The 26,773-nt window shown below is 37.5% G+C and overlaps 4 protein-coding genes across 4 annotated transcripts; 2 read left to right on the top strand and 2 right to left on the bottom strand.

Annotated features, from left to right (window-relative positions):
• Nucleotides 1-300: 300 nt before the first annotated feature.
• On the bottom strand, nt 301-10,879 carry LOC131774864 (dnaJ homolog subfamily A member 1). The gene is made up of 10 exons (XM_059090947.2): nt 10,759-10,879; nt 10,460-10,566; nt 7,560-7,772; nt 5,505-5,600; nt 4,838-4,970; nt 3,546-3,766; nt 3,105-3,210; nt 2,528-2,610; nt 2,197-2,358; nt 301-1,397 (listed from the first exon to the last, which is right to left on the bottom strand). The coding sequence occupies exons 1-10, from the start codon at nt 10,781-10,783 to the stop codon at nt 1,332-1,334; spliced, it is 1,212 nt and encodes a 403-aa protein (XP_058946930.1). The 5' UTR covers nt 10,784-10,879; the 3' UTR covers nt 301-1,331.
• A 1,115-nt stretch (nt 10,880-11,994) lies between these two features.
• Nucleotides 11,995-17,689, bottom strand: LOC131774889 (dapdiamide synthesis protein DdaC). The gene is made up of 4 exons (XM_066165109.1): nt 17,532-17,689; nt 14,938-15,594; nt 13,519-13,725; nt 11,995-13,116 (listed from the first exon to the last, which is right to left on the bottom strand). Exons 2-4 carry the CDS (start codon nt 15,493-15,495, stop codon nt 12,709-12,711), a joined length of 1,173 nt encoding a protein of 390 aa, XP_066021206.1. The 5' UTR covers nt 15,496-15,594; nt 17,532-17,689; the 3' UTR covers nt 11,995-12,708.
• Nucleotides 17,690-18,832: 1,143 nt separating this feature from the next.
• On the top strand, nt 18,833-23,857 carry LOC131774895 (uncharacterized). Its single transcript, XM_059090989.2, has 4 exons — nt 18,833-19,086; nt 21,133-21,220; nt 22,391-22,511; nt 23,413-23,857. The coding sequence occupies exons 1-4, from the start codon at nt 18,932-18,934 to the stop codon at nt 23,541-23,543; spliced, it is 495 nt and encodes a 164-aa protein (XP_058946972.2). The 5' UTR covers nt 18,833-18,931; the 3' UTR covers nt 23,544-23,857.
• Nucleotides 23,858-24,716: 859 nt separating this feature from the next.
• On the top strand, nt 24,717-26,671 carry LOC131774887 (NADH dehydrogenase [ubiquinone] 1 alpha subcomplex subunit 13-like). Its single transcript, XM_059090980.2, has 3 exons — nt 24,717-24,913; nt 25,113-25,184; nt 26,231-26,671. Exons 1-3 carry the CDS (start codon nt 24,729-24,731, stop codon nt 26,367-26,369), a joined length of 396 nt encoding a protein of 131 aa, XP_058946963.1. The 5' UTR covers nt 24,717-24,728; the 3' UTR covers nt 26,370-26,671.
• The last annotated feature ends 102 nt before the right edge of the window (nt 26,672-26,773 follow it).

Below are 26,773 nucleotides of genomic sequence, written 5' to 3'. Positions count from 1 at the left end.
CTTTAACTATCAAAAGCAAACCACCACTTTTCTACACTGGTATTTATACATTTCTCATCATGAGGATCTGAGAATTTCGTGTGAACTCAAACAGTATGCCCTATTTGATGACATCCTTTCATCTTTCGGCTTAAAACGAAATGATATTGTAAGGAGAAAAGAATTGCCGATCATTCCTAGGCGTGAAAGTGCTAGGGGAGGCTGTTTTGTATATTCCTTCCATTGAACGTACAGTAACGAGCGAAAATAGGAAAGGAAATTAAAATGTAGAGAACGAAAGAGAGAATCGGAAAAGCGCCATTTGTTATTTCAAAACTGACTTTATTTTTATTTCATATATTACAAAGTACACGCCGAAAGGTGCCCCATGCAACAACCATTTTAAGGAAACCTCGCCTTTTTAAATTTCTATTTACGACAGTAACCTAAATAAATAATACATATAACTACTTGGAAAATGAAATTTTATTTCCTAAACTACTCTAAGCAGAACTCAACATAGTGCATCAAAAAATCAGATTTAAATGATTTTTCTCGACATCTTTCAAAGATGTTCGAGGATCCAGGATCCAAAACAAAGGCCAAAAAATGACCTCGCCTGAATTAGGAGTTACCTCAATCTGATCATCATTGCTCCTTTAATACTAACATGAAAGTTACGAGCAAGTTTGAAAGAAAAAAAGGAAAAACATATTTGAAAAACGATGTGAATCCTCATTTACTTTTTAGTGATTATTGTATTATATAGGAACAAAAGTTATGTAAAAGCCCTCAAATTTAAGGAAGAATACCCTTCCAAACTGCGAAAGGCGGGAAATGAACTAAAAAATAAAATTAGTTTCGTCAGCACCTTCCCAATTTAAGGCTGTCGCGAGTGATTTGGACTGACATGCGGAAACACGAAGGTATATGCACGAGAGAGCCTGGGTTATATTTCGAACAAGAAGGCACGCAGGAAGGGGTCAGACTCCTCCTTCGAGCGTATCTCCTGCGTTCTATTCGGACAGCTGTAAGCCTGGCCGACATAAAACAAATGAAAACAGAAATGTACAAAGCAACCCATTTTTAAGCCATGTTGGAAAACAAACCATTTCACTTTTCAAAGAGGAAAATGATCACTATGGAAAAAACACAAAATAATCAACACAGAGCGTAAAATGCATGTCGGTGAATATTAAATTAATCAGACGTATCAATTTTTTAGTCCGGGTCATTGTTACACTACTTACTTACATGTAGCCTAAAGCAAGAGAAGAGAAAGTTTTCATTTTTATTAAATCAGAGGAATATCATATTGAAGCGTGTACTGGAGAACAATTTTGAGTTAAAATTTACTGTGACTGACACTGCACCCCTCCTCTTGGTGGGCCATAGTCTTCATCATCGTCATGAAAGCCCTGAAAAAGCAAATAAACCGTCATGCGGTTAGATTTACTAAAGGAAAAAGACTCCAACTGACATCTTGATGACAAACTTATCCCCCTTTCACACCAGAAAAACACCTTTGGTTTAATCTACACGAGGGGTAGTCCCTCCTTTTCGGCGAGGTTCGTGGTGCGAATCAGAAAAATAAAAGATGAAAAAAACAAAAATTAACGTTGGCACGCCACATGGACCTCTGGAGGTGAGGCGCACGTAAAGTACCTAATTTTTGTGCGCCTCTCTCCCAAACTTCCGCGTGGCGAGCTAACACCATTTTTTTTTTTTTTTTGGTCAATTTTTTCGACACGTGAAAACCGGGGGGACTGCTCGTACTCTCGGTTAAACCAGGCTTGGCTAAATGAAAATCAGATAAAGAAAGCTGAAGAACTGAATTTTAAATAGGGTTCAAGTAATTACCCACATGTATTTTCCATTTTGTTAAACTTGAAGTCGAGAAATACGCAATTGTGGAGGAAATAATTTCACGCTCTGTTCCGCGAAACAGATTTAAAACGTGTTATAGCCTTGCAGTAAATGGGGTAATCATATTTAGGTTAAAACGAGCGATTAAAGTGATCATATGTCGGTTAATGAAACCATTCTCAAGAAAGCTTAAGAATAAAGGCTGTCTACATACAAAAATTCAATAGCTATGAGAAATCTGGCGTTCAGATGCAGTGATGCAAAGATACAAATCCATACGCAGAGATGCGGCGTGAAATTCAGTGATCGGGAGGCTTGAGTGGAAACTCGACTCCCTTTTTTTACGCTTACCCCATGGTGCATACGACTTCTTGCTTGCTCCTGAGGATCGATTTTTACAAGGTCGACTTCTTCTGCATCCTCAGGAACAATACTTTCGTCTCTGGGAGGCAGCAGCTGCTCTAGTTTAGGGATTTCACCAGCAGAAAGAAATCCATCCGGAGGGAAGTTTATCTAAAACGAACACCCTAACATCAGTATTCATATCCTCCTTAATCTTCTTTACACATTTCTTATGGTAGACAAGGCGAATTTCTTTAAAAATATAGAGCTTGTTCAACTGGCGATCATTTACTCAAGTGTCACACTGTCAACATAACATAACAAATGCTCTTGATCTTACCGAAAAAGTTATGATGAGAAATCCTCTCTCGTATGGGCTCTTGAATTTTGGCATTCCTTCATCTCGAACACATTTCACTTCGCCTGAAATGAAGACAACAGGTTGTTTACTTGTTGGAGCAGTTCACTTCTTTGCAGATAGTTGTTGCACTGAACGCGTGGCAACTCAGTGCAGAAGTCCAAAAGCTTAAGTTATTGAGAAGTGATTGGCAGATTTTGACTCACTAAGTTTTTTTGTTCAAGAAATACCACGGAGCAGTTATCAAGAGTGGGGAACCAAGAGAAAAATGTAAATTACGCACGAGAGTGGGAGCCTCGAGTGTCGCCCGCGCTTCGAGCTAACCTCGTGCTAGCTAACACAACCTTTCCCTTCTTTTGCTCCTTTTACTGATTTCTGTCAACGTTTCATTTTATTTTTTCGCTTATTTTGCGAGACAGCACTGTTTCTAATGTTTTACCTTGAAATTTTGCGCGGGAAATTGGCGCGGGGCCGACCAAAATTGATGCCCACGCTCGAATTTCCCCACACCCCGGAAAAAAAATTTCCCGCCCATAATTCTGGTTAAATGAATACTTGCCAGGTTTTATTATCTCTGTAGGATGAGACGTAACGAGCAGTTGCCTCTTATCCAACATTTCTATCGTTTTCTGAAAGCCACAGAGTGCCTCAACCAGCTCGATTTCCTGCAACAGAATTGAAATCATTACAGAGGTATAGAAACTCCAACGCACAATCTTCCTAATCTAATTTAGAGTGTGACAGAAGATTACCGATATGGGTTTCCAAGAAGTGCACACCACCACAATATAACAATTAACATTTGACAAAAAAAGAGTTTATGGGACCCTTTTAAACCTGCATAACTGTGGCTGTTCTGAGCTCAGTTCAAAAAAGATGGGGTAACGCTGTCTAGAAGGTAAGAGTTTACAAAACAAAATGCGCTATCCACCAGATAGCAAGTTATCCAATGGATAGCGTTATCTACTCTTCGAACAGCAGGCCATGATCATTAACATACCATTTTCATATGCAGGTCCATGTCATCTCGCCGGAAAACTGGATGAGGCTTTTCGTCAAGAATGATAATGATGTCACCTGGTTCAATACCAGGTTCCTGGTCTCCCTCTGAGGAAAATGTGATCTTTTGACCATCTTTCATTCCTTTGTCGATATGCACCTCCAGGATTTTACGTTCTTTGATTGTCTTTTTACCCTGACAGTTCTTACAACGATCCTTTTCTACAGAAAGAACCCATTGCAATGGTTATTACTAATTTGTTGAATGATTTACTGTGTGTAATAGTTCCATATCTCAGGAAAAAAAAAACAACGACAACAACAACAACAGCACACAACAAAGCAAAATGACTCTACAACTCTACTGACATTCCTGAAGCATTCAAATAATATTACAATGCTTTAACATGATTGCAACATTCTATAAGTAACCTCAAATCTTGCATTTGGCCTACATTTTAATAAAAACATCTGCCAATTTGCTTTACTGTTTTAAGCTTAGCTTTCACAACAAAAGTAATTCTTACTCTTCAGTAAGTAACCTTAAAACCTGCACATCAAAAAAGAAACAATCACCATTCCACCAATTTGCTTTACTGATTTCAGCTTAGCTTTAAGTTAAAAAAGATTTTCACACTTCTTTATGGAAACTTAAATCCTGCACTTGGCCTTCAACAACAAAAAACGCATCACCATCTAATTGTTCTGCTGTTTTGTGCCTAGCCTTCAAGATAAAAATGATTCTTAATCTCAAGGGAAGCAACCAGCCCTTAAAGAATGCAGTGATTTAAAATACTCAATATTTCAGTGCCTTCCCCACCCTTATAAGGTGGGTACACATATAGATGAGTACACAAGTGCTGTTGAAAATACTTGACACAATGCTTAGAGGTAACTTGCTATGGTCTGGCATTCAATTCAGAGAGAGGATCAATACTTCTGGTCCTGGTTGTTTAACACTATCTGACCCAGTTTTTACAAGGGAGGACAACCCTATCCAGCAGGTAAATCACTACCCAGCAGATAAGTGTTAAAAAAAATGTACTGCCCCATCCACTAAGTAGAGATTTACCCAGTGGTTAGCATTATCCCAACCTTTCAACAACTGGTGCTAGGCCTGGTGGACATGGCACTGTGCATTTTCTAAACACTTATCCCCTGGATAACCATTTATCCATTGGATAATAACATCACTTGTCCCTTAAAAACTGGTTCTTGGTCCCATCCAGCTTGAAAAACTACAGTTATCTCCAGCCGCATGGGTCACCAAGCTTATGTGCAGCATGCAATTACCTGCTATTCTCTCTCCTGTTCCACTGCAGTCCCTACACTGTGTCTGAATCTGCTGAACCATCCCAAGCGCAATTTGATTGATCCTGATCCTGGTCCCACTGCCATGACAAGTATTACAACTTACAACTGAACCCTGCAAACAGCAAAATGTCCCTGGTTATGATTGTTGCTTATCTACACAACCCCCTTCAAATTGATCCAAATATCAACTGCTCTATGCTAAGGAATCATGCCTTTGTGTGGTTTAATATGCGCTTACATGTATTATTATTATTTGGCTGTTTGGTTTATGGAAATATTAGTACATTTGGTCATTTGATTTATGAAACTTGCTGCCATTATCAATTATGAGCAGTCTCACCACTTTGAGGGAAAAAAAAACAACAATAATAACAACAAAAACAACTTAAACAAAATTTTTTATTGGGAAACCTTTTTAGTTGATGAATATAATATGGAATGTAGGACAATTCAGACTGCCTTTTAAATTATTACCACAGAATAAATTATCCTTCTCTATTACGATTAAAATTATTATAATTTTAGCATAATTGATAAAATTTCAAATCAGCGACCCAGTAAGCTCAATGGAACACTACTGCAACACTACTTCTAAATATTGTGGAAATGGTAAGTTTTCAAAACAAATTCTATCAGCAATACACACCTTCTTTCCTCCTCTTCCCTCGCACTTGCTACAGATGACATTTTTTTGCAAAGCAAGTTGTCTTGTAGAACCATTGTACATGTCTTCCAAGGACACCTGGCAAAAAAAGAAAAAAATGCACATGTATACTGAATATAATGTACAAAGAGTGCTCATGAATTAAATACTATTAACAAAACATTGCTATTGTGAAATGATAAAAAAAAATGAAAACCCCACCAAGCAGTTTGTGCTCAATGAATACAGGTCTGGGCCCAGTTTTTCAAAAGCTGATTAGCACTAACCAAGGGTTAAATTTTAATCTGGGTTTCTATACTTCTTTGTTCGACAGCCTTTCTGGGATCATTTTCTCTTCTCTATATGGAGCATCCAATCATCAAATTGTTGACAAAAAGAATCATACTGAATTTTCCTTTAAAACTTCCAGAACTGAAATCCAATTTCACACTAACCCTGGTTTATCTAAACCCAGCTTTGAACAACCCAGCCCTGAACACTAGTAGTGAATGCATGTTCTTCAGTTGAAGGCTTCTTTTAATCCTTTGATTCCCACAAGTGATTATCAAGTAGTTTCTCGCTATAATACCCTTCAATAATTCTGCAAACAGTTGATGAGGATGCTCTAACTTATTAGGTTAATGTTGTTAACTGGATCTAACACCAAATTCTTGTGATCAATTTAAAAGAAAATGTGTAGCAGCTAGAGTAGAGAATCAATAATTAGATCTTAGGAGTTTGCAGGTTAGAAAAAATAACCCACTATGTATATTCTATGTTCTACTTTGGTTTGCTTACAGTTATTTGCCATCTAGTACCAGCACAACAAGAGTATGACAGTACAAGTTGAACACAACATCAGAAATACACATTAACTACAAGCTTTTCATGAACTTTCCCAGTTTTTTTTAATACATCTCATGACCTGTGATGGAGAAATTAATTTCAAAGTGTTTGTGCCACTGAAACATTCTTTACTTTGCAAGTTCTCCAAAGATGTGTCTTAAGTAGTTTCCCTTGCCCCACAAACAATCCCTGACCTTTCAGACCTAAAAATTACATTTTATACTTTCAACAATGAAGAAATGTAAAATGGTTTCTGTGTTTACATAGCCACAGAAACCATTTTACATTTCTTTTATAAAATAACTAATGAAAGAGGAACGAAAACCGTGTTTACATACGCTCATGTAAAATGGCTTTATGGCCAATGGCCAATCAGAGCACGCATACTTTGTGAATTATTTTATAATGCTACACGTAACATTTTCCATTTCTGGTGCCTAAATGAATTTTCCTTGCAATGCAACCCTATCCCAGCTGTATACTACCACCTTAACCCTTTAACTCCCAAGATCTGATTGTTAATTCTACCCTATGGCTGCTACACATTTCCTCATAAATTAATTGCGAGAATTTGGTGTTAGATCAAGATGACAACTACTACCTGATAAATTTGAGTATTCTCATTACCTGTTTGCTGGATAATGTGTGAATATTATAGGGAGAAGTTACATGTTCATCACCTCTGGGAGTTAAATGGCTACAGACCTCTAACAGCAGTCTGTTTAGCCTGCAGGCAGGCTCTTGTGTTTGGGTTTCACCTTACAACACAGCTGCCTATTTCCCCATCCACAGCCACTTAAAATCTATTGAAACCCCGGTTCAACACATGTTTCTTGAGTTCACCAATTTCTAAGTTTCACAGTAAATTTGTACCTTCTTTCAGAAACAAATTTTAAGGACTTTTCCAGGACTTAGATTGAATTTTCTAGGACTAAAAATTTCACCTCAATCCCTTTCATTCCCAAGATTTCAAAATCAGTTTTCCAAATGCTTTAGATACCATTGTTATAACTTCAATTCTGAAATCTTTAGAGTTCTTGAGTTAAGCAGATTTCCAAGACAATCCAGGATCTGAAATCACTTTCCAATGTCAATATCAAATTCCATGACTTTCCAGATTTTTCAGGACCCATACAAATCCTGCCAACAGCTAAACACATTTTAAAAACGTTTTTCAGGATGAAATTTCATGATTAAGTGAGCCACGTGTACCTTGAGCTGGTGTATCATATCCTTTCCTTTACGTTCTTGACGTGCTCTGGAATGTCCATGCCCTGTGCCAAAGAACATGTCAAAAATATCCATTGGGGAATGGAACCCACCAATGTCCGGACCACCATTAAGAGCTTCTTCTCCTCCCTCATCATAAATGCTCCTTTTCTTTTCATCGGACAATACTTCATAGGCATGGGAAATCTGCTTAAACTGTAGAAAAAAATCAATAAAATAGTTCAATGAATTTGCATCCCGTACACAGATATCCTTGTTTCTTCAACCTGTTAAGATTGTAAACCATTAGAACAATCTGCCCAAGTCAGTTTCCAGGCACCCAATTTTAGTGGGTTTTAAGTACCTCCTATTGCTTTGAGGAGTTTATTTTAAGATTCCACCATAAACATTCCATTTTTGAGGCATTCTTTACATTTATGCGATTCTTTTTGTAATCCTTTAGAAGTGCTTTGAATAAAACTCGTGTGTGCATACGTTTATGAATGCATATAACCTGTGATAAGATAAATAATTTTTCAAAACCAAAACCAAACCACAAAGTTTGATGCAAACAGGAACTATCATGAATAGCAATGTCATAATAACCTGAAATTTATTAAGTTCTGAGTTATATCAAGATTAACCCTTTCACTCCCAGATTTCCTTTGTAATTCTCCTTACTGCCTTTCATACAATTCTTCTAATGTTAGTTCTGAGAAAATGATATTGGATCAACTAATAATCAGAAAATTGATATAATTCCTATCACCTGTCTGCTTGACATTGTATTGACATTGTAAGGAGAAATTCTGTTTTGGTCACCCATAAGAGTTAAAAAGTTAACTAAGTAACAGTCCAAAGCTGTTCAGTTTAATTTACCCTATTGTGTAATTGAATAAGTCACAATGTATTGCTTTTCTAGATACAAAAAAGTAATGCATCTTTATAAGATATATGCTAAATATTGTGAAATGAGCATGAAGGTTAGGCTGCAGCAATTCTTAATTATTTGAAAATAAACCTGATTGAAAAAGAACTATTCATACAATGACCATTCAACTGATTAACTTGCAAACTAAATCATTCAATTAAACAAATAATAGGATTTATGACAAAATTACTCAGTTCTGATTGGCTAAGATAAATGCAGTTTTCAGGTAATTCAATGAAGAAAAGCATTAGTTCAGTGCAAAGAAGTAACAAACCAGGCTGAACAATTCCTTGAACTGTTTAGCCAGACTTTGAACAATTTTGTGCCTTAAAAATGCTAAAATATCATCATATATTATTGTTTTGATTGTACACAGTTGTTTTGACCGTATGCACAAGGTCACTTTGCCGCCCTATGTGCCACATGGTATAATGGGCATGAGTGAGTGACAAGGTCACTCCCATGGTTTGAATAAATTATTTTTGCACTTGATGTGTGTGCTTTGCTTCTACAGGCTCTACAGGCTCATGCAATTTTGTTAGTCTTTCAAAAAATTTACTTGTGCTCATTTATTCCAAATTGGACTCAAAATCATGTGATTACCTATAAAAACAAGATGTCTGGCAATAGCAAATGTGAACAGTAAAAATATGTGTGGAGCAAGTTTACACATTTGCCTATGTCTAGGACTCAATTATTTTGAAAATGATGAGTGCACTGAGCCCAATATAATTTACTTAAGAAGTGATCTTAAACATTTTGGAATGCTATTTCCTGCACCAGTGACAGAAGCTATGGATCATTTGGGCTGTAATCAGAACATTAACCATGTACTCTTATGTGCACATTTAACAATTTCCATTTTGTTTCACATTAAGATTAACCATTGCTATGACAAAAAAATTAAAACCTCTCAGGTGTTAAGAAAACATCTCTTGTATATGGAGATGAATTCACCCCTCACAAACATTGCCTTGTACATAAATACAGGAAAGGTGAATATCTTGCAGTTTTTGGGAAGCAGAAATTGCTGCTCCTCAGTCACTACATGTTTAAGTTTACATTTAAATGGCCTCCTTCTATTTTTAATTATCTTTCATTTTATTTTATTTACTGTCTCTTGAGATCAATTAAAACATCACAAAATGGGTGGCAAGAATAAATTTAACCAACAGAATGTGGCAAGCTAAAGACTACCCAGAGTTTTCAGCTTCCCTTCTGTGGTAGATAATATCTGCAGACAAGCATCTTTACAAATATCATTTTAAGTCAGACAATTAAGTTTCAAACATGAAACTGAAAATTTTTTGACTTATGCTGTAAATTTCTTGATGGTTTCGTTGTTAAAAATATTCTTTGTAGTAAACACACAAGCCTTTAGGGTATGATAAAGCTATCTCGGCAATTACACTTTTAATACATTTCTCACAGTTTCCAAAAATATCCATACCTCTACCGTTAATATTTAATCAACGCTTAAATTAGAAGAATATGTAATGCGCAGTCAAAGATTCATTTCTGCAACGGCCAAATTTAATGCGAACTGCTTACACATGAAAAGACACATCTGTAAGTCGTAGCTAACCGCACTACAATTGGATAATCAAGACGTGCCTTTTAAACTAAAGAGGATTAAAAAGATTTAACTCTGATTACAGCGTAGTTTTTCGATAATAAATCGAATGAGCGTACACACTTCATACAATTAAGATCCACTAGTAGCTACGAGTTAGATCTGTATTGATCAAACTATGTAGATGCAAACAAAGTCCTTATGTATTTTAATCAATCAACAAAATCTTTATTTACAATTAAGGAACACTGGACTAGAATCATTTTTGTGCTATCATAAAATAGCAAAAATACTGAATAAGGTACACATTTCTTGATTAAAAAAAAGGTGCATTGTGAAGAAGTAAAGCCCAAAAGTAAACCTCGAAAAACTGATTGCACAAGGCTAAATGTTACTTACTTTGTCGCCGGCATCTGGATTTTTATCCGGATGATACTTCAAGGCGAGTTTACGATAAGCTTTCTTAATTTCACTAGGGGTAGCAGACGGATCTACGCCAAGAGTTTCTGAAAGAAGAATTAGGGATCAAATTCTACATTCCTGTTACAATTGCCTCTCACAAGATCCGTTGTCATGCGTCCATGCGGACCGGAGCACACCCGGCGAATAATTATCTTGACGATCTCCTCATTAAAGACGAAAATTTTGAAGGAAAACAACACTAAGCTAACTAAGTAAGAGTTAATTCAAAAGTTTACCGTAAAGTGTCGTCTCCTTGACCATAACTAAGGCCGAAATTGGATTTCTCTCAAAGAGACTCTAGTTCCTCGTGAAAATAATCAGTTTCTCTTCGTATTCCGCTGACGCATGTGTGATGGGCATTTCGTAATACTAGATCCAGTACTAAACATCCGTATCTATCGCATTGGAGTCTTGGCCCCAGTTTTGGTCCCAATCCGAGAGCACCATTAGCGACTGCACAGAAAAACCCACGCACAAACACAAAAAACCATTAAAAAAAAGAAAGACAAAAAGAGAAAAAAACTGAGAGAGAAAGAAAGTCGCTTAACGAAACAGATCAATCATCGATCAATTGGGGACTTTTCTGACACAGAGATTCACGTCTGTTTTAGTGCTTAAACTCAGATCTGATCGATCAGAACAAAAATACCCTGCTCATGCACAACCTCTTCTTCTCAAATGTTCAGAGGAAAAGGGGGGATCTGGATGCAAATTAACTGAAGCTGAAGCAAATGATGTGTTTTTTAGGTTAAAATTGAACCGGACTCATCGTCTTTTTATGTTCCTTTTCCTGCAGGAGAGAAGCCTTGAGGGACGAGGGCCGGCGTGAAGTCTTGAAGCGCTAACAATGAGGTGTGGTCTCGCAGGCCACCGGTTTCCTGAATCATAGCATGGATGTGTTGCGATCATGAAGACCGCATTGGAGTTGAACTTGCGTATAAGACTGGACCTCTCCACTATCTCTATAGGCAATTTGCAATAGCTCAGTGTCAATGAAATTGTTCCGTTTGCCGACTTCAAGAAATATTATTTCCCGTTGAGGTTGGAGACAAATCTTCGTCATTAGAGGTGTTATTACAAAAAAATTGATTTAGATACGATATTTGACTTTTAAAAAACTCGAAACGTCTTAAACACAAAACAAAACCGAGTGGAAACTCGAGAAAACAAAAATTGCAAAACTCAATTCAACTTCGAAAACAAGTATCCCAGATTGTATCAAGTTCAGTCTCTGAATATGATTGGCTAAATAATCAGATCACGAGCGTGGCGCGTGAACACAAAAAAGATTCAATGGGGGAGGAGAAGATAAAACACGAAAAAAGATTCAATGGGGGGAAGAAGAAAATTGTTGTCCGAAATTAAGAGATGATCTATCCTCCCTTGATTTCGAACAATACATTCAAGAAAGTGCTGAAATTTCATTGCAAACTACCACGCTCTATTAAGAGTATTATACCATATCAGTGGAGATAGGCGGAATTTTTTTTAAGTATAAGATAAAAAATGTTAAATCCACTTTATAAGTTTGATAATGCTGTGTGAAGATCTAAGGAAAACAAACACTTTCGTTTTTCGCTTACTTAACCCTTTAACCCCTAAGATCTGACTGTTAAATCTCCCCACCAGCTGCTACAAATTTCCTTGTAAATTGGTTACGAGAATTTGGTGTTTAATCAAGATAATATCTTGTACCTGATAAGTCAGGTTAATCTCACTACCTCATTGATGGATAATGTATAAATACTATAGGGAGAAGTTACATGTTAATCACTTCTGGGAATTAATGGTTTAACGGGTCTGGATATTTGGAGGCAAGCCGACTTTTCCAAATTACCCGGGTTTTGCCTCGTTACCAAAGTGAATTGTAGTTGATTTCTCTTTTTTTCAAATGAAAGTGCAATTTCATCCGAGAAAGATGTGTACTCGTCATACCACTAGCGCGGGACAAAGAAAAACCTGGGAGTCCCCTTCAGGAATCAAGCGTCAGACCTTCGTTCTGATCGGCTAGTAAAGATTTGATTTCTGTCCGACACTTAATCAAAAGAGTGTCAAAGATATCAAAATCATCATCTATATCTTGAATGTTACTTTTACAATTGAAAGAGAAAATGATTCAAAGTCAAAACACTGGGAAATTTTTCGTGATCAAGACTTGATACAAAACATCTCGTAAGCACTGACGTTCAGTCAGTCATCAAATGCACCAGTATTTCTCGCTTTCCTGTGAAGCCGATTCGTCCGTGCTGAACAGTCAGATTATCCAACACTAACAAATCACCCTTCCTCCACCGAAATCCAACTGCGCATGACCATGACACAGCTCTCAAGTGTTGGATCACTTCAGGCTCGATGGTGCTACCGTCTCCATAATAGACCGTACATGGATATTTGTGGGGCGGGAGCTCGATGCTCTTGAACATTGGCAATGAGTTATAATAGGTATGATGGTGGATTGTCACTTGGTTAAACCAGATATCTTCTCCCGTTTTCGGATGACGAAGGAAGGCAGGCTTCACGTTGGACCAGTGCATATCACCGTTGTCGTCCCATATAACCGTATCATAAAGTTGCTTGGCTTTCTTTTCCGCCTCCTTAATAGATAAAACGAATGAAAATGAGCCGTACTTTGTATTTGTGATTTCTAACTAAGACTAAGAAAAAAAAACCCAAAAGATATTTAAAAAATCACCAGTTTGTACAATTGAGAATAAATTCAGAACGTCAGTTACATTAGTACCCAGATCCTCGAACTTTTGGCAGTGGGAAATTGAGTTAAAGACAATTTTACACACTTTGAACTCCGCACTTTAGTTATCTCGAACGTTTTTTTCTATGCCTTGCACATCCACAAAAATTTAAGATTTTGTCTTTCTTCTCTTGCAACTTTAGATAACACTCTCGGTCTTAAAAATTTATTCCCGCTGTGAATGACAAATATGCAATCAAAGATAACGAACGGGTACGGTTGTCAGTATCGTTTTTCATGCCAATACCTCTTTATTATCAGTGTAATACTGCTGCTGCCAGCTCATGTATTCTGCGCGAGATTTGTCGGGCCAATAACCTGCGTACTTCACCCCTTTACTTTGAAACTTCCTCACGACTTCAGGATCCAGTTTGAGAAGAATTTCGCTGCTCTTGGCCAGCGGTGTCTCACCACCACAACCGTCTGCGGGCTCTTGCAAGCAAAAAAAGAACACCTGGAAAGAAAGAGACTCCTAATGTAAAAGACTAATAACAAAGATAAATACATAAATAAATAAATGGAGAAATAAATAAATAACCTAATCAATAATAAAAACATTCCTATTCGAATGTATTTTTAGAAAATCTCTTTCGTTTTTAAATTTCAAGTAACATTTTTTCTCTTCCCTTCCTCATTTTGTAATCTTTTTCTAATCACGCGCGGCGTGCGTGTTTTCACAAATTAGCCAATCACATCAAAGAACTCTAACCTTGACATTGGAAAACTGACGTGGACGCTTTTCGCGTATTTTTGTATTTTTGTTTTTTACCGAGTTTTGTTAGTTGTTTCGTTCGTGCAAATTTGTTACCCCTTTTTTCGGAATCTTAAGACATTTCGGAGTTTTTATTTTAGCCAAATGTTGTGGTTCATTTAACACATTTATTACATATTTTCTACGGAGTTTGGACTCCGGCCTCGCTTTTCGTAAATGGATTTTTTACACTATTGTGCCAATAGCTGCTCAAGAGCAAGACATCTAAAATTGACAACAGAGTGACTCCTGTAACTATGGTAATATTGTTCAACTTGTCAAACGATAAAATTAACCATATCATATCTAGAAGTATTACATAAGAGCTTCCTTATCTTGGTGTTGGGAAAATGAATGGAAATAGTATATTAGCATAACCATTCAGTTAAGAAATATTGCAAGTCAGTTGATAATTTCTTATTTTGCTTAGCGTGCAACTTTGTAAGTAGAGTGATTTTCATCCTTTCTTTCTGAGAGAAAAAAGTCCATTTAACTCCACAAATGTTTATCATATTAAGCCGTTATTGATTTTAGCCAAATTCTATATTCTCCTGTCGCGAATTTGACATGAAAGCAAATGTTTAGTTTTGACAGTAATTGGGACTTGCGGTGAAATATATTTCAATCCGCTTGACGAAGAAGAAAGTAATTTGATCTGGTAAAAGTTAGTCTCAAACAGGAATTTCCTGGAAAATTCCTCCTACTCATATTTTCGATTATTTTCAGGCTCGTTTTGGGTTAATATAATGTCAAAATCCCAATCAGAAAATAATTCTTAATTTTCAATTTACCACGTTCAACACCTCTTTCTGTAAGGTGACTAAGGTGGTCAACAACGTGCACTTTTCATCTCCCCCCCTGAATTTTGAATCAGTTAACTTACAGAAAGAGAGAGCTGAGAGAGGTTTAAAGTACCTTTGATGGAAAGGAACTACTATATGCCATTTCATGATGCAATTCGATCGTTACAGCTTGATCTTCAGTTGTAGCTTGGTAGATCTCAGAGTTTTCTATGGCACGCGGCCTGGGAACGTTACCACCCGCATAACTCAGAGGTTTCCCCTTGATAGCTTGGGTTATAGTCAAGAAATCTTCTGCCGTTTTTGCAGGTAATCCGCGGAACACGATCGCAGGGCTTTGAGAGTTGTTTTCCTGCACGTATTCCATACATTTTGCACTCAACTCTCCCAGAGAGAACTGATTCCCGTTAATGATTCGCAATCCGAGGGGGAAAGAGTCACCTGGTACTCCTAAGAACTCTGGGAAACTACCATCCACAGAGCCAGAGAGGAACTCCCTGTCTCGAAGCCCCGACCTGATATTCGGCACCAGCTTCTCTCTAGGTATTCGTTCAAAAATGCTGTCTTTGGTCGAAGACGTTTGGGATGACCGGAAACATACTGACATTTTTCTGACTGAACGCCAAAGGGGATTAGACAGTCTCCAAACCGAGGAAAAGACAAGGGTCGACATGTCCTACGTCATCAAAATACAATGATTTCTTGTTTGGTTATGTAGCTTTTCACCCTTGCGTGACCATTTACCGTCACAGACGTGATTTCCAGAGCGGCCCTGTTAGAGGAAAACAATACAGATAACGAATGTGAAAGGGATAGTTACAGAAATGAACAGTACTTAAGCAATAGTGAAAATAAGGCCTGAAAAAAAAGGTTCAGTCGTGTACGGGATTTGAACCCATGACCTATACGATACCGGTGCAGTACTCTACCAACGGTAACAAGTAAAATCGCCCGAGAGTCATCTCACCCGATGTCAAGTCGCCCGGCACCTGTGTCATGTTGCCCGAAATAAAGAGTCTAGTCGTCCGAAGAAACAAATACTTTAAAGATTAGAATCACAGATTGTATATAGGCAATAAAGTTGAGAAATCTTAATCACTATAGCGATGTTTGTTTCTGATAACACCATGAAGATGGTGATCAGAATAGTACTAATGACGGCTCTAAAAGCGATGTTCTCTTAAATAAAAAAAAAAGTGAAGCGTTTTCTTTTCCATAAAAACAAAATACCGCGTTGCACTGTCTGTTTAGTACTCACTTGTTTCGTACCCACGAACGTTTTCGCCACTGTGAGAAACTTTATCACCAGGCGGTGTGCGCACTCCGATCGCGTTGCATTGTGGTAGCTTTAATTTCAATATGGCGGTGAAAGTAGCAGAATTCGGCAGATTTTGACTGAACATTTCGTAAAAGTTAGGCTGTTCCTTTTTTCTTGTACCATAGGTAAATGTAATTTGATTTATTCTAAATGTGTAAAAGTATTTTTTGTTCGTATTTGTCGCGTATTCTATGGTTCTCAAGGACAAACGCACTCACTGTTTATTTGTATGTAATTTGAGACCAGATTTCAAGAAGATCAAAATTTGATGTACGTCGTAGTTTGGAGCCTTTCAAAGATTTGGATGGCTGCTTTGATCCTTCTTTAACAGCTCTGACCAAACGCTCTCCAACGGTACATGTGTTTCTCGCATTTTAAGTGCGGGTGTTTGAAACCGATTATGGCCGAGAAAAGGCTTATTGTTGCGTTACACAGCGTTACTATTATATACTCAATTGTGTTGTAAATCTACTTTCCTAAGTAAAAGGAAATTAACTTATCGCGAGTGTTGTATGGTAAATCTACTATCTTGATCATTGAATGAAGGACAGTTGAATCTGAGCCATGAACGGAATCACTTGACCAATGTATAACTCTTCAATGCGCGCGGCGACACGCTTGGTAAGCCGGAAAGCAAAGGGCAGTCGATCGTTAAAAGGTGTTGATTGCTTGAGCGACTCCTGCCATTCGCTTGCGCTTTTAAATCTTCTAATCTGAAAACTTAGGTGTTATTAGGATATCCTTTAATGACTTCTGTTTACGATGTGATATTAAGGGTTAGTTTTAAGGTGTCATTTCCCCATCTGTATGTCATTGGGGTTTGGCAAAGCTGGATGAGATTGTGTTACAACTGAACAACTTTCTAAAATGGGCTCTTTTCATCAAAGTAAGCGGTCAGATAACAAGTGATACACGGTGGAAGTAAGGTGAGGTATTTTTATTGAGAATTTGACGTATTTTTTATTCCTTAGAGCGGTCGTAAATATTCCCATACAAACTGTCAAGAACTGTCAAATAATCTATTGATGTCCATTTTCGTTCAAAACCGCGTGTTGTAATTTTCTTGTTAGTTACAGTTTAGTCGTTGTGTATTTAGGGTCTTTCCTTAAAGTGGAGTCGTTTCGCGTTTGAAGAACACAATACAAACGTTTAAATACTCATAGAGCGTTGCGTTGTTCAGTTTCGATGGATGGTCAGACCGACCGACCGACCGACCGACGGTTCGCACAATTAAGAATTGTAGGCTGGATTTTATGATCGTAGGGTTTGAAGTGATCACGCATAAGCTCGAAATACAAATTTACTTCCTGGGTGCGCTGGCCTGTAATGTTATTCTAAACTATTGCTGCATCAAAGCATAATTACAAACTAATGATAAATATAAAACCAACCTGAAAACAATCCCGCAACGGACCTTCTCTACCGTGCCTTTTAAAATGCAAATTTTGTAAATTCATACGGCCGCGTAATACATGCATCGACTACCTTTCGCCAACAGTAATAACTGTCTGAAGAATATGACAATAGTCCATTTTACAGTTATGTGCTTGGTTGCCAAGCCTTTGAACAGGAGTGAGGCTAAGGGTGACCTTGTTATGATAGAAACCTTGCTGCTTTTCTTGTTATTATGCTAACTAGATACTGGTCTCTATCACAACAAGGTCACCTTCAGCCTCACTCCAAATCAAAGGCTTTGCAACTAAGTACACAACTGTAAAATAGCCCATTTTTGAAATACAAAGCTGCCTTTCAAAGTGTTGTTGGCTTCCAGACCAAACGGGAGAGAGAAACGAGAAATTCATACTCCTGTGTGTACGATGAGCTGCATGGACTGGGTACGAGATCAAATCGCGCATGGAGACTAGAGACCTCTAGATTCTAGGAACATTTCAACCGTGAGTACGAATTTAAAGTTAACTTTTGCGCGAAATCTAAGGGAAAATAAACTTTTTTAAACTCAGTGATTAACAAAGCTTGCAGAGGTGTTGTTATCATAATGAATTTGCCTTTTTGTGACTGAAAAGTTAAAAAAAAAAACTCCAACACGCTAGCATCTTGCTTTTATCACTGCACACCAATACGGTCAGCGCACAAGAGAGGTAAGGGTATGTGTTGTCACGTAAAATGTAAGAATTGGTTAAGGCTCGTCCTATAATCATGACGGCTATTGCTTTCTTCCCGCCAAAAAAGCGGCGTTTCACACGCGCCCATTATCTCAATAAATTGGAAAATTCCACTCGAGGCTGTACCTGTCTTAGCGTTCAAATTGGTGTCTCTGATGTCGGTAAGAAAGCGACACGAGTGAAGTCATTTTCTCTTAATGAATATCCATTAACACAATTTAGCCTAAAATTTCGTCATTTCTTTCTAAAACTTAAATCAAAGGATAAGTGACTGGTAGCACAAAAGTAAGGTGCACAACAGAGTTCCTTCTCTAAAACTCCCCACTACTCAGGCTTCGATCGATCCATTTTGGATCGAAAGACTCCTAGAATTTCCATGAGGCGTAAATTCAGCATTTCATATCTCTAACTGACCTTGAGAGCTGCTTAACAATGGATAATGCTTGTGAATATACAACTAATAGCTTATGCAGGTGCTTCTGGTGGTCACTGTCTCATAGCACTGACACAGCACATAGAAGTTAAAAACATTACCGGTGCTGCTGGTCTAATCACAGTTCGCACATATCTGTAAGGTTACGCTCAGAAACGTGTGCAACAACCATTATTGCACAGAGGGTCACAACACTGAAAGACGTTGTAGTTCATCTCTCTATAATCAGGAAAAAATGAAGTTTTCCGTTGCTTTGATCGTAATTTCTGCAGCTTTCGCTGTATCGTTAGAGACCCAAAAAGGGACTTTAGTTGAAGAACTGACGGAAAATACCTTCGATAATTATCTTACGGTTTCAAACCTTGCAATCGTGGATTTCTTTGCACCGTGGTAAGTTTATTAATGAGTTATCTTTCAAGTGCATTTTTCCCAAAATTTCATGACAGCAATAAAATCGTAATAGACGTTTGCAAAAATTCCATTCAACGAGAGCGAATTCGCCATTACAAGGTTCTTCAAAGTTCAGCGCCTTATAAATCATTATTTTTATGTAAATATGCAGGTTATAATTTTCGTTTGGGTTACCAGTGAACCATAGCTGTTTATCATTCGTCTTTCCCACGAGGAAGATGAAAAAAAAAAAAAAATTAGCAGCATGGCAAAAAACGGGCACTTTTGAAATATTAAATTTTCTGTTAGATTCCCACGCCAGAACCCGAAATAGCTAACTTTAGTTAAATCAAATTTTTCAAAGGAGATCAAGAACCGAAAAAAGTTGTAGTCGTGTTCTCAGCCACATCGCTTAAGCATAAATTCCAACACTTGGTCAACTGCCATTTTAAATACAAAAGAGTGAAACAACTGAGAGGACAAGTATTATAGCGCTGTCACGTCAGTTCCGATAGCTCAAGTTATTTCTGAAAAGTTTCAGTTTAAATTGTTCACTTGACCCGCGACAATTACCCGTGATGCGCGACCCGGCGGGGACATGCTCTCTTCTTGGACCATTGTTATTTGTTGGAAACCAGAACCGATGATCACGGTAAAACACTTTACGACAATGAATTGCGAAAGGCCTAATTGGTCTAGCGCACTCTTAGCAATCAAGGCCGAAACAAACGCTGATGCCAGAAGTTAATTCGTCCTTGATTGAATATATCTTTCGCCAGTTTTAAGCAATGTAAAGGAAAAAACGGCGACATTTCTTTACTTCAGATACGAAAGCTACAGTCGCCCCACCATTCACCCCACCGTGACTATTTGCATCCTAAAAAATCTACCAGAATCACCCCCACGGGGATTTGTCGTATCGTCTGTTTTGCCGATGGTTTAAATCTGCCGCTCGTATGATAATCGGAAATTTTGAAAAATGCCGCGTGTATTTTAAAGCTGTTTCCGCCATTGTTCCAAGGTAGCCATATACGGTCATTGTAATCGTTAAACAAAGCCTGCTCAACTTTCAGCTGATCCACTTTTCTTGATACGATTAACGCTGGCGAGGAAAGATAGACGATGACCATTGGCAAGAATTCTACTCGTAGCTTTTGTCATTGTGTTCTCATTTAGTGGTTTATGCTAGAATGAAAGAACAGGAGCTAACCTAGAGAGAGGGTTCAGGGAGTCCAGAGTCCAAACAACCCACTTACCCCCCTTCTCGTTTTAAGGCCGCGGGTTTTTCCTATTACTATAATTTATGATATTATTACCCACCCAAACATATATATATATATATATATGTGTGTGTGTGTCTGTGTATATATATTAAGCTATATATATGTGTGTATATATATATATATATATATATATGTATATGTGTGTATATATATATATAATAAGCTCAGTTATGCACGCATTCTGATTGGTTCTCACTTATGATCTATTGGAGGACAGACATATAGATGACGTCATCATTAAAACTTTTTCTAATTCTTTATTATATAAAACAAACAGATTCCAAGTTGCCGTGCGTCTATTCAGTAATAGATCACGGAGGACGTTAAAATGTGGTAAGAACATCAGTGATACACTCGGCTGCGCCTTATGTGCCACTTTTTTGTTCTTACCACATTTTGACGTCATCTGCGATCTATTACTGAACAGACGCACGGCAACTTGGAATCTATTTGTTAAATATATATACATACATATATATTTATTGTTATTATTATTATTGTTTTAATTTATATTATTTCGAGTTTGCGTTGTTTTGTTCAAAAGGAAGGGGGCAAAATAGTATAATCTCATGGGGGAGGAAGTGTATTCAGGGAGAAGCAATTTTAGATCCTTGCAGAATGACGCGCATTGTTGACGTTCTATTCATATTCAGGGTCCCTCCTCTGCATATAGCAAACCTAGGAGGAAATGACTGTTTAAGTACACCTTACGAAAGGGATTCTATTAATGTATTTATACAACAAGTTATCTTCCATTTCACAGGTGTCCTCACTGCAAATCGTTTGCGCCTGAATACGAACAAGCTGCATCAAAGGCACAAGCCGAAAAGTTGAATGCTTTTTTCGCAAAGGTACGTATTTTTGGGCTATTTTTTTTTTTATTAGATAAGCCAACATTAACCCTAACTTGTTATCAATTGACTGTTGTTAGGTTAGGGGAGGGGTAGGTGGGCAGTTGCCCAGATACTGATATTGATCCGATTGTTTTTTGCAATCCACGGACGAGTGGGAGAAAGTGCGTGATGAGCGCGCTCAGCGAGACACAACCTCCATGTGTATTTCCTTTTATTTTACGATTACTTTCATTTCTATCTTTCTTATTTGTTTCCACACTGATCCACTATGGCTTATCAAATGGTGGTCATCGAGGAAAGGCATAAAAATGCGCTTTCTTTGCCATATTACGACACGTTACATCGTTTACACTGTCGTAATCAGCGCCTACGCAGAAACGCTGGAAGATCGACGACGATGGCAGGGCATTTTAAGACTTTGGCTTTTCCACGGGAAGCCCAAGTGATTAATCAGAATCGAGAGAGTGAGTGCCAAAAGGCCACTTGACTGCTCCCCACACCTCAGGGAATGACTACGTCATCCAGGAGCTAAAATTGAGGCGTGTTAGACAGGCTTGTTAGACTGAACAATGGAAATCAAACCTATCCGTCGCAATGACCCTATTTTGGAACAGCTATGTCAGGGTTTCAGCAAGACATTATATTCTCCTGGGTCTCAGTTAATAAATTATCCAAGAAAGCCACGCAGGTTCCCTTCTTCAAAATTTCAAGAAAGTGAGCGTAAGAAAGGGGGTACCCATACAGGTTTTGGGACTTGTTTGAAAAGTTCATTCAGAAAGAAAACGAAGAGGAGAGACGCAGTTGAGACAGGTGGATATAAAATTCGAACTGAGTTTTATATAGTGGCTATCATATCCATTTTATTTTCAGTTATGTTTTCGAAAAATGTATGTAAAAAAAATACTTGAATATGTTACTTACCAAAAGGCACAGTTTTTTGCGCCTCATTTGACGCTTAAACTTACGTTTTATGTATTATTTTATGTACCATTTGTATGTACCATTTGTATGTACCATTTGCATCTACCATTCTTATATACCATTTTTAATGTACCATTTTTCAAATTGGAGGAATCCAGCGAGGCCACGCTCTAAAATAAACCCTGTATTTAGGATTTCAAAACTTTCTTCTTCCTATAATTAGATTTTAGTTTTTTCTTATGATAGGTGGACTGTGCAGGAAGTGGTAAAAGCCTCTGCAGTAAATTGGACATTAAGTTTCTGCCTACGGTCAGACTGTTCAGAGATGGTAAACCACTTGGAGATTACTCAGGAGAGAGAAGTGCAGGTAATGTGCGAGAAGATTCTTTATTAAAGAAAACTTTTCAATTTACTGTCGACGATCAAGGAATCAAGCTTGAAATCTTCGGCAAATGGCAAAAGTTGAACTTCCCTTTGGTTGTTTTCAGTCGTTTTGGCATGAACAGAGAAAAGAAGTTTGTTTGGGGATTTTTTTAAAGAGCTCATTTAAAGATTATTAGAAGAAGAAAAGAAAATGATCAGATCTAATTGTTCATCTATTGTTGAGACCTTAAACTTACCAATCATATGGGATTCTGTTGCAAGGGGTTTACTTCACTGAGCGCTTTGACTTGTCCAGAAAACTAGCGCTACCCTCGGCTCATCCAATCAGATGCGAAACTGAAACCATTCATGACTCAGTCGCTCACGATCGTGTTTTGACCCTACTTTGAAAAAAATCTGCTTTTCTCACCCTCTGGAAATATCTTTCCGGGTGATTCACAAATAGTTTACTGATCAGTGATACCAAGAATAGGAAATATTGCATCTAATCTGAAAAAAAATCCTCAGAAGCTAAGAAACTGCGCTTTTTGTCAATAAGGCTAAACGAGGCACGAGTTAAGTCACAGTTTTGTGCATCTTACAAAAATAAAACCCAAATCTTTTTAGTTTTTCTTTTGAAATTAGTGTTCAGTCTGTCTATTTTAAGCCACTAGTGTTTCCCTATAGATTCTCAACGAATAAATTTTAAGATGAAAATCAAACATGATTTGATCAGTCTTGCTATCCTGCGCTTAAGACAGCTTGCTTGTTATTACTATGAACTCTCTTTGGGTCCTCGTAGCGTCTTCTTTAATCTGATTGACGAAATGAGTATTTTAGTTTTTATTTTACGACACTTAAAAGACGAGAGCTCTGAAAGACCGTATTTGGTGTGTTTCTTTCAGATGCCGTCCTAGAGTTTCTGCAGAAAGCAATAAAAGCACCAAATGACATGAAATTGACGATGTCTGATGACATCAGCGGGACACCACCTGACGTCACACCTTGGCACGCGGATGACAAGAAAAGCCATTGAAAATAAACAACAATATATTCTTATTTATTTACAATCTTGAGCGGAGCTTAAGTGAAAAGTGCTGAAATCATTTAAAAGCGAGTGGCAACTCGCATGCAAAGTAAAGAGATACTGGCTTCGAGCGTGGAAGAGAGAAGCTAGCTTTCTCTTTGAGCACAAAGTCGGCGTGGCGAGCGGGCACTGTAAAGAAGAGACACGATCGCGAGAACACTGCCATTGCACTAACCTTGAAATTAAAATTACAGTTATCGTCTTTCTTTTATATCTTTCCTTTATTTTGTTAGGGTATAACCAATAAGGAATAGTCCATTGCATATCATCTTTTTTGTCTTTTCTGTGCGTGTGGAGATAATATTTTCTCCTGAGTGAAATGACAACCCCACATCCTATGGAAATCCTAGTAAACACTATCCCTCCCTCCCCATCCAAGGAATCCCTATCTTCTCGGGAACTTTGATTGCCCAACGTGGGGTCGACCTTATAAAGTAACGCTCCCTGGGTACGAGGTGAACAGTAGGACCACCATCCGTATTCCATCCATGTTGAATGTGAGGGAAGTGGACGCCTTTTGCTTACGTAAGATTCTGGAGAATTTTAGGAACTTTTCTTCGAAAAAAAAGATTTCTCTGTTTCAGTGATGTTTTCTGTTCTTTTTGGTGCCAAGAAATAAAATGAAGAGGTTTAAGTGAAAGCAAAATTCCTTTCAAAACTGGGCGATTTATGGGTTATCACATTTTCTTAATTTTCACAGATCCTTTATACATTCATGGCTTAAAGGGAACTTTTTTCCATCGGATAATTTTGAAATATCTAATATTAATTTTTTGACTGGTGTTGTACTTTACAGTTAATCAAGGCAAAAAGTCAATTTTCATCAGAAATTGAAAAACAAAATTTCAAATGACATCATATTCATTTGGTTAGTTATGCCCTTAGTTCTTAGATGCCTATGATTAAATGACATCATAGGCAGTCTTTATCACTAACAATGTTCCTCATGAAATATCATAAACGGAGGAAAGGTTTAAAGACATCTTTTCAAACATCCATAACTGAAAAAATTAAAATTGAGAAATGGGCATACAACTCATCAGAAAATGTGAGTTTTTGCACGTACTGTGGACCTAGCCTATTAACTTTGCCATATGCGGAGACTGGACACTAGGGATCGTATTGAGTGCCAAAATGGCGACCTCCTTAGTGAAAGAGGTGGCAAAGCAAGAGCTACCTCCAAAAGGTGGTTATCCTGCTATTGTGTATGCCAGGAATATACCAACCAGAGGCCCTTCTGGTATAGCATTGTTCCTTGGCGGAGCAGCCGTGATGGCGTACGGATTTTATCGTGTTATTATGGGGAACCGAAAACGATGGTAGGTATAACATCTAGAATGCAGATTGCAAGGCTACGCGTTATTGTATTGATTGGTTATTTGTGCCTTTGCCTAGTATATTATGAGAATTTAATAACTATTTTATATTTTTTTAGTTATAACTGTGACAATTATCGACAGGAAGCACTTCATTCATTCAATTTTGCCCTAACATTCGATGTAATTAAATTATTTTCAGTGAACTGAGGAAAGAGCAAATGGAAGCAAGGATTGGATTTCTCCCACTTTTACAAGCAGAACACGACAGAAAGTATGTGCCACCGAAAAAGCCCCCTATGGCCCTCGAAGTTAACTTTATTTATGGCAACAAACTAATCCTTTCAGAGAAAATATTTCAAATTCATTACCCGAGGTTTCAGCTGTTGTTAAGTGTTGCTAAAATTAGAATTAGATTATTGGGTTGTGAAGGAATGAACATCCTCATAAACAATTGATTTAACAACATTAAATTATTATTGGCATAGCTACTTTTTGAGAGTCATTAGCAATGAGTTAAGAATTATTTTCAGTTGAGGTTTGTATGCAATATTAGGCACGGCATTGATTGCCTCAACATTCTCTGTCAGCTGACCAGTTATTTCATACCCACAGTTATTTCATACCCAGTTGATTTGAGCTCAGCAAGGACTGTTGATACCCAGCCAGTTTAGTCATTTTGCACCCATACTGCAAAAGTATTTTCTTTTCGTCTAGTAGGTGTAAATTAAGCTGGGTTTATTATGTTAAATAGCATTGTAATTTGCTGTTATATGTGACCATGGAAAATGCATGGTTTGCTGGTGTTGTCATTGTGAGGGTCACAAATAACAGGACACAAACAACAGTGGGCTTAACTTTTACATGTATCTTACTTGCTTGACTCTTAAATTACCTCTCTTACCATCAATCAACATTTGCTCTAGTGCTTTTTCATGAGGTATTTGGTGAGATCTCCTGGGTTTTGATTTTCACTGGATGTTTTGGATAGTTTGGAATATTGACCAATGGACCGGATACAAACTGACACAAACTGAGTATGAATGGTCTAAATTTGGGTATGAATCAACAGAGTATGAAACTTCACTGGAAACAAAATGACTTGATACCCTCTGTAAATGGTCTAGATACATGTGCCTCTCTCTCAATCACGCAGGTGCAAAACTAACCATCAGTTACAACTTTTTTTTAAACCTTCCTATGCTTCATTGCATTGAAATGTGCATCTTGGAGATCAATTTGGCTCATTGTAGTGTATTTAACCTTTACTTTGGTTTTTTCAACACACAATAGCAGTGTGCTTTATCTCCCTCTTCACAGTTGTCTACGGCTATTGAAAGAAAATGAAGAACTTGAGGCACAGATCATGAAAGATGTTCCTGATTGGAAAGTTGGTGAGAGTGTGTACCACACAGAAAAATGGGTCACACCTATGCCCATTCAAGTTGAAAAGCTGTAACATAGGTTTCTTGCATTTGGATGTACTTATATGTAAGTTTCTTGGTGTGGACTCAAACTTTGGCACATGCGTATTTTTTTATAGATGAATCTGTGGCATGTTGTCAATTACTATTTTCAGTTCAGGTTCTCAGAGAGACTTAAGTCCATCAACTTTCTGTTCAGTTTTTTTGTTGGGAGTTGAAAGAGTGTCTTGGGGTAAAAAACTTAAACTAGTCTTAACATGCCTTGTGAAAATTCTCAGACTATCTGTTGCAATTAAATGTAATTTATCTCCAACAATAAACTTTAAAAGTGAGTGAAGGTATGGCTTTCTTTATAATTGCTCTGAAATTTGCCTGATCAGAAATAAACGTTATTCATAACCACAATGTTTTGTTTTGTACATGATTGTGAAAATTGTTT

Source organism: Pocillopora verrucosa, chromosome 4 (assembly GCF_036669915.1).
Source record: "Pocillopora verrucosa isolate sample1 chromosome 4, ASM3666991v2, whole genome shotgun sequence".
Classification (NCBI taxonomy): Eukaryota; Metazoa; Cnidaria; class Anthozoa; order Scleractinia; family Pocilloporidae; genus Pocillopora; species Pocillopora verrucosa.
The sequence above is the reverse complement of the archived record's forward strand: the minus strand, read 5'-3'. Positions and strand labels throughout refer to the sequence as shown.